This window comes from Sorex fumeus, unplaced genomic scaffold (assembly GCF_029834395.1).
Source record: "Sorex fumeus unplaced genomic scaffold, SorFum_2.1 ptg000047l, whole genome shotgun sequence".
Taxonomy (NCBI): Eukaryota; Metazoa; Chordata; class Mammalia; order Eulipotyphla; family Soricidae; genus Sorex; species Sorex fumeus.
Window position 1 is genome coordinate 16,661,789 of NW_026606104.1, and position 12,170 is coordinate 16,673,958.

Below are 12,170 nucleotides of genomic sequence, written 5' to 3' on the forward strand. Positions count from 1 at the left end.
AAAGGCAGTAAATTGCTATGCATGAGAAACCCAATTTGCAAAGTACTGGAAACCACAATGTCAAAGTTATTTTTGAAAATAATTCTTCTTGAATTGGTCGGGATGGGAGATGTGTACTGAAAGTAGATAATGGACCAAACATGATAACCTCTCAGTATCTGTATTGCAAACCATAATGCCCAAAAGTAGAGGGAGAGAATGGGGAATATTGTCTGCCATTGAGGCAGGAGGTGGGTGGGAAAGGGAGGGTATACTGGGGACATTGGTGGTGGGGAATGTGCACTGGTGGAGGGATGGGTGTTTGATCATTGTGTGATTGTAACCCAAACATGAAAGTTTGTAATTATCTCATGATGATTCAATAAAATAAAAAATAAATTAAAATAAATAAATAAAAAATATAAATAAAAAAAGAAAAGAATTCCTCTCAGAGTGGGAGAGAAGTGGGGGAGGCGGCATTGGTGGAAGTGAAGGGATCGGTGCTGAAACATTGCATTCCTGAAACCCAAGGATGAATAACTTTGTCATTCACAACAAATTAATGAAAAAGTAAACAATTTTTTTAAAGAGGATTTTTCAGAGCACAAATGGAAAACTGAGCTCATTGATAAGGCAAGTACATTGGCAGCTATGAAGTAGTAGGTGAAATGGGTTAAGGAGTGGGTGAGGATAAATTTTATAAAATATTTTTTTAAAAAAGAAACCTCCTGGGGATTGTTGCATTAGACTTGTGAAGCTGCTTCACATTCTCACCACGAGAGACCATAACCCCCCACCACAGACCTATTGACAGTGGGGCCTTTCTTTACCAGTTTAAGAAAGTCAGTCCCTCCCCAGTATCTCATGCCACTTGGTGTTTGCGTCCAAGCATATCACTAATATCTATGTAATGTCATCATTTGTCAAAATAAGTCATTGGACTCCTTTAGAGCATCTTGACTATCTGGCACAGCTCTATTAGTAGATTCTCTAATAATTTGATGAACGAACGAATGAAACCAAGAATAAACCTGTGATATTCAAACACACAGTGTTTGGTTTTTAAGTTTGTTACGGGTTTTTTTTATTAATGGAACAAAGCTGATTTAAGACAAAGAACCAAACACTTTTTGTAGGCTCTTTTAAAAACCAATTTAGAAAGCTGATTCCAGAAGAGACTTTGTTGTTACTGTGTCTGGCATATCGAATACTCTCGGTAGCTTGCCGGGCTCTCCGAAGAAGGGACCCCAAGAAAATTGTTGAGACCAAGAGGAACCAGTGTCCACCTATGCACATTCAAGTCATGGATAGGCTCCTAGGTTATTACATTTTAAGATATAGCCTGGGGTATAGCATATTACATGGCACCTGTTATTCGGTACATGAATCATGAATAATGAAACATTCATGAATTAGTCACAAGGAGATGCATGAACAGGCATAAAGGAAGTTGAGTCTAATTCAATTCACTGTGTTCAATATGTATTTTGAGCTCAACTCTCAACCATAGATTTGGGAATAAATGAAGTGAAAACCCCATTTCAGTTCTACAAGCACTTGATCCTCCTTTGTGTTACATTTTATCTTCTCTTAATGCCCCCTCCTTTCAACCACATTTGGGTTTCCAGTCAAAGGACAACAATGGAAAAAGTAGGTGTACCTCTGATTCCGGATGATAGAAGTGGAAGGGATAAAATATGGGAAAAAGACCTGAGTCCCTATAGCTGTTTCCTATGACCTCTGATCTCTGGGCCCTGCCAGTCCCTCCTTCCAACCAGACACAGAACTAACCAGCTCACCCAGTTTTCTGCAAACCTGCAACCCCTCACTAATCCCACACACAGGATTCTTGTAGTCCTGGCTTTACTTAAGGTTATTAGACTCTTGATAATAGCCTCTTGATTTACTTATGGGTATTCCATACTTTGAAATGTAATTCAAACCCATTTTTTATGTCATAAAAATCTCTTAAGAAAGTATTTGCAGTTATAGTAAAACTCAGTGCTCTGAATCTATTCAAGACAAGGATGGGTTCTTCAATAATCAATCAGTTGTTACAAAAACTCATTCATAGTCAATGACATTTGGACATTTTAGTATAAATAGTGATTCTCAGATTTTGACCTGTATCAGAATTATCAGAGGGACCATTAAACCTTAGATTTATTGGGGCTGGAGAGATAGCTCAGCAGGTAGGGCATTTGCTTTGCATACGGCCGACCTGGGTTTGATTCCCAGCATCCCATATGGTCCCTTGAGCACTGCCAGGAGTAGCTCATGAGTGCAGAGCCAGGAGTAATCCCTGTGTATCGCTAGGTGTGACCCCCCCTCAAAAAACCCCCCAAAAAACAAAACTTAGATTTATTGACACATTCGCCAGATTTTTAAATATGTTGATTGGGGATAAAGCCAAAGTATTTGACAAATTCTTAAGCAACAGAATGTGCAAGTCACAGAAGCACACTCTCAGAACTGTAGGACTGGAACAGACTGAAGACTTCTTAGAAATTACATTGCTTAATGACAGATACCAACATAACTATGTATCAACTATGAATGACTCAGTTGATATATTCATACATATTAAAGTTAAATAGATATGGAACTTTTATTATTAATTGTAATCTTGAGAATAGATACCTTCTCTTTTTTACAAATATGTATTCTCAACAGTAGATCCAAAGATTTAGATAGTGAAGGGATGTGGTTATTATCCTTGCATATGTCACCTCTTACAGATATTTGATAATGGACACACTCAAGAAAACATTGAATGACTTTGGAATCTAGAAGTTGTGGAATGGTCAGCTCTTTTCAAAGGCAGCTGATGTTCGTCTAGCCTTGAGTTGATCTCACCTAGGTCACTGTCACTGTCCTCCTGTTGTTCATTGATTTGCTCGAGTAGGCCCAGTAATGTCTCAGCTGTGACACTTGTTACTGTGTTTGGCATATCGAATACGTCATGTGTAGCTTGCCAGGCTTTGCCGTGGGGGGGCAAGATACTCTAGGTAGCTTGCTGGGCTCTCAGAGAGGGGTGGAGGAATCAAACCTGGGTCGGCCGGGTTGGCTGCGTGCAAGGCAAATGCCCTACCCACTGTGCTAGCGATCTCACCTAGGTGTATTGATTAATTCTATTTCTTCTCCACGGATGAGATAAATCCTGATCAAATTCAGTTGGCTTAGGTAAGACCCATGTTCTCTATTTCTAATAAGTTTCCAAGTGACAATTATACTACTCCTCACCAGGCATAATAAATGTAGATTCAGAATCTCACGTACCTTCCTCCAGTTGGCAAGGTCAGGGTTCTCAGAACTTCATAAAGAATGAACTCTTTCAAAATGAAGCAATTGCTAAAACTTACACAAAAATCGGCCAGTTTCAGGGTCTCTTTCCATTTTCCAATCTGTGTATATCACTTCACCTTCCTAAAAATATTACAGGTTCCTGGTCAGTATTACAGTGACAATTTAGGAGACAAAAGACCTTTCATTCTATTGCTAAGATGAACTGTAACCTAAACAAATACAAAGCATTGGTTAATTAATCGAAGAATGATTTAATATAGCAGGGAAAGAAGAAGTTAAAAACTGATCTCATTGAATAACAAAAATATTAGTTTGTTGCTCCGAGGAACATGCGATAAAAGAGGTGTCGGAGGCGTCAGTGTCCTTGTCAACACAAACTTGGCCATGAGCATTGATTCATTCGAATGCCTAACAGCCCAAATCGGACGTAAACATTTGAATAGATGTGGCTCACTGCCAGCAGTTTCTATCTTCGTTGTCTATGCACCAACATCTCATTATGATGAAAGAGAAATTGAGAAGTTCTACATGGAGCTGGAGAAGTTCTATAAAGAAGACCACACCTTCTACTAGATCATTGTGGGTGATTTTAATGCCAAGATAGGACCGAGAAGATCAGTTGAAGAACTTCACATCGGGACCCATGGCCTAGAATGGAATGAACAGGGTGAGAGACTGTCTGAGTTCATCATGTCGACCAGGACCATCCATGGTAACTCACAGTTCCAGAAGGCAGAATCTAAACGTTGGACATGGGAGTCTCCCAGTGGACGATTCCACAACGAAATAGACCACATCATATTCAATCGACGGTTTTGCCTGACCAATGTTGCTGTTGTCCCAAAATTCCGAACGGGATCAGACCACTGTCTCCTTCTTGCAAAATTCTACTTCATAGAGCGGGGAGAAAGGGCTGCAAAGTTCAAAAAGAGAACTCCCAGAACGACCACCAACTGGGAACTCTTTGGCACTATTGCGGCAACATGGGAAGATGCCATTGTTGACAACATAGACGAGGAATACGATCAACTGGTTCAGCACCTCCATGAATGTGCGAGGAACACCAAGAGATAGCCACAAAAAAACGCCTGTCTTCGAAAACTCTTGAGCTAATTTGCCAGCGTGGTTTGGCGCATGCCTCAGGCAACCGCAAGCTAACGTCAGAGCTCGAAAAGCAGTGCAGAGATGCAATCAAGGAAGACCTCAAAGAGAGAAGAGCAGAAGTACTGGTAGATGCGGCAGAAGCTGGGAAAAGCATTCGTAACTCCCGCCTGTCCTTCGCCAACTACAAGACCAAGATGACTGCCCTCCGACATCCTGATGAATCCATCACATCCTCCAGAACGGCAATGGAGAAGATTATCCATGACTTCTACTCAAATCTCTTCGATAGCCATGTCCACTTGCCGACATACCAAATTCCACAGGATGGATATGTCGTTCCCAACGTTCTCCCTTCCGAAATCTGACAAGCCATTTCGTCGGTAAAGAAACAAACAGCACCCGGGCCAGACAAGGTCAGACCTGAACACCTGAAGAACCTGCCGTCAGTACTCATCAATACACTGGCGCGGCTCTTCACTCGCTACCTGTCTAAATGCAAGGTTCCGTCCCAATGGAAAACCAGCAGGACCTTACTACTGTTCAAGAAGGGAGACATCCATGACATTGGCAACTATCGCCCGATCTGCCTATTGTCTGTCATCTACAAGTTGTTCACTCGAGTCATCCTAAATAGGATTGGCAGAACACTAGATGAAGGACAACCATGCGAGCAACCCGGGTTCCGCAAAGGATTCAGCACCATCGACCATATCCACACGATAACCAAGCTCATTGAGGTTTCTCGGGAGTTCAAGATGCCGCTCTGTTTAACGTTCATTGATTTAAAGAAGGCCTTTGATTCTGTTGAGACGGAAGCGGTCATTGAAGCCCTAGCCAATCAGGGCATTCAAGCCCAATACATCAAGATCCTCCGTGAGCTGTATTACGGATTCACTACCAGGATCTCATCATTCTACAAAGAAGTGATCGTTGATGTCAAGAGAGGGGTTCGGCAGGGTGATACCATTTCACCGAAACTCTTCAGTGCCACCCTCAAGAACATCATGCGACGACTGGAATGGGAAAACATGGGAGTGAAGATAGATGGTCGGCAACTACACTACCTCCGCTTTGCTGATGACATTGTTTTAATAACACCAAACATCAGCCAAGCGGCACAAATGCTGGCCGACTTTGACCGTGAGTGTGGAAAGGTAGGAATACAGCCGAATCTTATGAAGACAATGTTTATGAGAAACAGCCTCGTTCCTGACGCCCCATTTGCTCTCAACGGAACGACCATCTCCGAATGCAACAGCTATGTGTACCTAGGTCGAGAAGTCAACATGACAAATGACCTGGCACCCGAGCTGAGCAGGAGGAAGAGAGCGGCTTGGAATGCCTTCAAGAACGTCGAAGAAATAGCTAAGAGGACGAAGAACCTCCGGCTCCGGGCACATCTCTTTGATTCCACTGTTCTTCCTGCATTAACATATGCCTCAGAGACCTGGGCCCTACGCAAACAGGATGAGAACGCTATTCAGGTCTCCCAAAGAAGAATAGAAAGAGCTATGCTTGGAATATCATGTTTCACTCAAATGAGAGAAAGAATCCGGAGTTCTGACATCCGTCGAGGATCAAAAATCAGGGACGCTGTCTCATTTGCCAAGGTGTCAAAAATCCGATGGGTTGGTCACGTAATGAGATTTAAAGACGACTGCTGGACTAGAGCTGTTACTGACTGGATTCCATGGGATGTCAAAAGACTGCGTGGCCGCCCACCTACCAGATGGTCAGACTTTTTCGTGAAGATCATGAACAATCGGTTTGAGGCTCTTCATGTTCCCAGAGCGAACAGATGCCATTGGGCTACACTAGCACCCGACAGGGACAAATGGAGATGTTACTGGCGCCCACTTGAGCAAATCGATGACTAACGGGAAGTTAAGTGATTAAGTGAAGTGATTAGTTTGTTGAGTTTTCAATCTAACAATAAGTGATGTAAAAAAAATAGGCAATCATGAAGATAATCTATGCACACAGGTTCCAATGACTGGGCTGTTAAATATTTGTCAATAGAAAGTTGTCTCAGTGAACTGAAAGGAAAAGAGTGAATTCAATTACCCAGTGATCTCTCTCCCTAGCATGCTACACAATCAGGGCTTAATAAATATTCTTGGATAAGAAAAGAAATATGAATTCATAATATGGTCATCATTGCCTTTTCAAAATGAGTACAGGAAAAAATGTCCTATGTTCTATCCAAGTAACATAAGCAGTAACTATTTTAGCTTTACTTACAGTATTTTATTTATATTTACAGTATTTTAGAGACCAGAAAAAGTGGAGTGATTTGGGGGCAAAGAGAGGCAGAAAGAGGCCAGAGAAGGACAATAGAGAGAGTCAGTGAATGACAGAGCTACAGAGATTTGAAGGTGATTTATCAGGTTATTTTGTCTGATACCCCCAACTTAAGATAAGAGCTTAACATCCTTTTAAGTAGGTTTCTAAACCAGTTCAGTGTGCCAGAACATGTGCTTTGTATGTATAAGGTCATGCCAGTGTGCTGGGGGCTACTCTGGACTCAACTCCATTCTGGATGGTCAAGGAGAGAGGTAGGTGAGGTGTTGGGGACCACAAAAAAATTTGAGTTTTAGGGACTGGATGTGACTCATTGGCAGGACACATACCTTAAAGGTATGTGGTTCTGGATTTGGTCCCTCATATAGTTTTAGCAAAGTGGGTAGGGCATTTGTCTTGCACTCGGCTGACCCAGGTTTGATTCCTTCACCCCTCTCAGAGAGCCTGGCAAGCTACCGAGAGTATCCTGCATGCAGGACAGAACCTGGCAAGCTCTCCGTGGTGTATTCAATATGCCAAAAACAGTAACAAGTCTCACAATGGAGATGTTACTGGTGCCCGCTAGAGCAAATTAATGAATAATGGGAGGACAGTGGTACAGTGCTACAGTTTTAAAAACTTAGTTCTTATTTGTTTCACCGAATCTTCACTAAAGAATTTAAGCAGAGGGTAATAAGTTTTCATTTCTTTTTAAAGATCTCGTAGCCATTTGTCTTCCTAGAGGGATTGATTTTTGTTACACTATTACTTGCTTAAAGCTCTGATGTGCTTCAAGATAAATATGTTCCCTTGCTGCACTGTTTACAATAGCCAAAATCTGGAAAAAACTTGAGTGCCCAAGAACAGATGATTGGTTAAAGAAACTTTGGTACATCTACACAATGGAATACTATGCCGCTGTTAGAAAAGATCAAGTCATGAAATTTGCATATAGGTGGATCAACATGGAAAATATCATGTTAAGTGAAATGAGTCAGAAAGAGAGGAACAGGCATAGAAAGATTGCACTCATCTGTGGAATATAAAATAACAGAATGGGAGATTAACTCCCAGGGGTAGTAGAGATAAGGACCAGGAGGTCTGCTCCATGGCTTGGAAACCAGCCTCTCATGCTGGGGGAAAAGGCAGTTCAGGTAGAGAAGGGAACACCAAGTAAAAGATGTTGGGAGGACCCATTCGGGTTGAAAGATGCATGCCGAAAATAGACTACAGACCGAACATGATGGCCACGCAATACCTCCATTGCAAACTGTAACACCCAAAAGGAAGGAGAACAAAAGGGAATGCCCTGCCACAGAGGCGAAGTAGGGTGGGGGTGGTGGGGGTGGTGGGGGTGGTGGGAAGAACGTTGGGAACATTGGTGGAGGAGAATGGGCACTGGTGGAGGGATGGGTAATCGATTATTGTATGACTGAAATACGAAAATTCATAAGCTTGTAACTGTACCTCACAGTGATTCAGTAATAAAATTTTTTTTTAAAAAGATAAATATGCTTCCACTAATATGAGGTAGAACAGTCTCAAAGATAGAGAGTGAAAATAGAATGGTGGTTGCCATGTCCTGGGGCAGAAGAGAATGAGGAGATCAGCTTTCATGTGTGCAGAAATTCAGTAGTGAGGAGAAAAAAGCACTAAGATGGGCAACGACCATGGAGACTTAAGTGACAGGAATCTACCTACCTACTACTAAATTGCACATTTAGACTGGTGAACAGGGAGCATTTCTGTTATTTGTACTTGCCACCATTTTCAAAACAATTTTTGTTTTGTTTTTGGGGGGCTCACACCTGGTGATGCTCAGGGGTTACTCCTGGCTCTGCACTCAGGAATCACTCCTGGCTGTGCTCAGGGGACCATATAGGATGCTGGGAATTGAACCAAGGTTGACTGCATTCAAGGCAAATGCCTTATCCACTGCACTATTGCTCCAGCCCCTAAAAACTTCTTTAAAAGGCAGTACGAAACCCAAATCATAAACACATGGACATTTGGTATTGTACCGTTGCTTACTGAAAGTAATTTAAATGATGGCTAACATGACAAAAAGGCCTTTTGCTTGGGCCTCCATCTTGGTTTCTATTCTAGGCAGAGCTTCCCTTCTCACACCAAACTCTTTTGCTGTCTCCTGACAAGTCCTTTTATAACTTTTCTAATTCCCCATTGTTTTTTGGGGTACTTCTCCTGAGGTTGGACTCTCTCACCTTGACGTTTCAGGTTCCTTCTAAACCTTCAATCTCCAGACAAACTACATGTGCCCCCCCACCTCCCCCAACCCTTCACTCCCTTCTCCCAACCCCCTCCCTCCCCCCCCCCACCCCCGCCACTTCTTGGAGATGAATCATGCTGTCAAGGTGTCAGATCCTTGGGCAGTGATGTATGAAGAGAGGACCCTGGTGTTGACTCCTCTCTAGTCCAGAGCCTTACACTGCTCAGCAGGCATTTCTGTCTCAAGAGCTGGGAAGTTGACTAACTCCAGAGTGGCACCAAAATATTCACACAAATTGCACACAGTAAGGCTGAGCTCTGGCCTGGCCTGGGAAGACACTTCAAGGAAATGAATTCTGCTTCTTCAAATTGTCTGTATAATCTGAGTCTTGTAAAATGGTTATAAATTCAACCTTAAGCGTGATTGGGATTCAATGTAATATGATTTAAAGACTACCTGGCACAGAATTTTTCTATATAGAAAATGCCCAATCAGCATGAAATCATGTTTGTTCTAGCTATAAGTATAAGAAATGGCAGTCATAACCAATGATCAAATCCTTTGAATAGAATTAAGTACATTTTTAGTATTCAGCACTGTTTATAGGTTGTTCTACTATATTTGATAATTTATCAATAAGTTATTAGTAGAAAAATTCAGACCTGATTTATGATTTTTTTAATCCTTGTACATGAACATTTCAAATATGAATCTGAGGCATTAAAGTCAAGATTTTAGTGAAAATAAACATCTTATGAAAACAGTATAAATGTTGCAAGTCTTCATAAAGCAATCAAGAGCTATCACCATGCATTTCAATGTAATTACAACAATTAGTAAAACATGTAACTGTGATTCACCTCTGTTCCCACAAAGAACTTTGTGCAGAAGTCTTCTATTGGCTTAAAGTGATCAGTCATCCCCACTTCCAGATTATTGTATAGGCTCATATCTCCTATCTTCATTGCTGCGATCTGGGCTGACTTGTCTTTCAGTGGAGTAAGGATAAAAGGATTATTATAAAACATAGTTAGTTTATGTTTTACATTCCTTGTCCTGTTCCCTCCCCAGCATGATGAACAGACATAAAAGTATCTCTAGGGTTGGAGCTATAGTACAGCAAATAGGGCACTTGCCTTGCACATGGGCAACCTGAGTTTGATCCTGGGAACCCATGTGGTCCCCCAAGTTCCACCACGGAGTGATTCCTGGCAGAACGAGAGCCCTGAGCACTGTCGGGTGTGACCCAAAACCAGAACAAAACAAAAAGCATCTTTATACTTAAAATTTAGGAGAAGAATAATTTTTTCAAGCCAAAGCTTATATAGATCCCCTACATGAAATACTAATCAGTCTCAAGGCTCTGGGAGAGTGTTTGCTGCCCTCTCCCCTGCCTACTTCTCAAAAATTCTGTTGAACACCATTTGAAAATCACTTCACATCATTATAAATTTATTTATAGCAAAAATGGGGCAGAAAATAAACCCTTTGGTTAGTTTATTTTGATAGTCTCAATAACTCTCTAATAAAAAACTCATGCCATTTTTCAGTTGACATCAAATGAAAACGCTTCAAATCATTTAAAAGTAACCTTGTTAGTGTCAAAAATTTCTTAACTTAGAAAATGATATCTAAATTTATTTTAAATGTATTACTTGTTATAAAATATGTGTGTTAATTACACATGAGCATAAAACATATGTTTTCTGAATAGCTCAGGTTCATTGCTAATGAACATCAATCATTATATTAGAGCTGTAATTATACATACAAATCATAAGATCATAGCTAATTCAGGGGTTGAAATTGAAACATCATCCAGAATTTCTTTCTTTGTAAAAGTGCTTGATGTCTAAAAAGCTTTTATTATTATCTAAAACAAATCTTTTTTATTGAGACCTTTGAAATGAGAAAAAAGCATAAGAAACTGTCATCCATGATCAAAACTAAGATGCAAAAACAATTTATTATTACATCTCTCATAGATTGCAGCTATTAAAACATTGCATGTTTTCCACTATTGTTAATGGAGAAAATATAAAGATTTAGTTTTGAAAATTGAAATTTTAGTGTTGTATCCTATTTTCTTTTCTATAGATACATCTCAGGCGTTTTCTCAAATTATTCATTAGTTTTCATTTTAGTTTGTATTTTGGGGGGGTTCCACACTCAGAGATGTTCAGGGCTTACTCCTGACTCTTCGACCAGGGGTCATGACTGGTGGGGCCTGAGGGACCATATGTGGTGCTGTGGATTGAACTGGGTTTTTTGCATTCAAGGAAAGCACCTTATCTTCTTATTATCTCTCCAGATCTTAGAATTTTTTCAATGTAGTATTTAGGGCTGCGGAGTTGGTTCAAAAGACTGAAACACGTATTTTTCATGTGATAACCCTGGGTTTGATCCCTGGCACTTCATGGTCCCCCAACCACCAGCAGGAGTTCCCCATGAGCACTGTGCCAGAAGTAGCCTCGAGCACTGGGTATAGTGTGAAAACAAAAACAAAAACAAAAAAAGGTTTTATTTATGTAATTGATGTAATATTTATGTAATTGAAATAATGTTGCAGAATTTATAATATTTAACTTCTGGGAGAGATGGCAGAAAAATATATGCTCATAAACCCCCCAAACATTCTCTGGATTATATCATCCATGAGAAAAAAAGCCATAAAAAACCAACAATATGCAGCTATATAAAAAAATGACCATGTATGGATACATCTTCATCTAGATACATGTATAGATACATGTTCATATAGGGTAACTCCAGACTAAAAACAATGCTTACCATTTATTAGATACAGTCAACCAATACCTCCTTTGTGCTGTAAGTAATTTTTTTTTTTCACTCCCTCCTCCCTACATCATTGTTGTTCTTGGTGTGATGGCCAGAGGCCACACACTCCTGGCTGTGCTCACTAGAGTCCCAGATCAGGTTGTGGCGCTCACACACAGCCTCAGTTTTTACCCCATTTTCCTGCCCTGTGGTTGTGGGTTGGCACCTGTGCTGGGGCTGGCACTCCTAACCGAGACACAGTTCTGTAGGTGCTTGCCGCAGTGCTCAGGCGTGATTCCTGGCTTTGGTGCTTGCACATTCTTTGAGTAGCTCTGCCAGGGTTGGACCGTTTTGTGGTGCTCACACACCCCTGTCTGTGCAGTGTTTGGGGGCCACAGATAACATAGCTTCTAGGCTCAAACAGCAAAGCTCCTAGCATCTTGTCTCGATGTGGTGACACTAGAGATTTGAACTCCTAACCATACACTTGCGAGGC

At 41.0% G+C, this 12,170-nt stretch overlaps 1 protein-coding gene across 1 annotated transcript in view; it reads right to left on the bottom strand.

Moving 5' to 3' along the window:
* DNAI3 (dynein axonemal intermediate chain 3) overlaps positions 1–12,170 on the bottom strand; it is a 76,972-nt gene that overhangs the window by 9,918 nt on the left and 54,884 nt on the right. Inside the window, exons 16-17 of the mRNA XM_056122856.1 lie at positions 9,757–9,884; positions 3,342–3,405 (exon numbers count right to left, since the gene is read on the bottom strand). Of these exons, the coding sequence (XP_055978831.1) occupies positions 3,342–3,405; positions 9,757–9,884 (192 nt within the window). The remainder of the gene's footprint in view (positions 1–3,341; positions 3,406–9,756; positions 9,885–12,170) is intronic.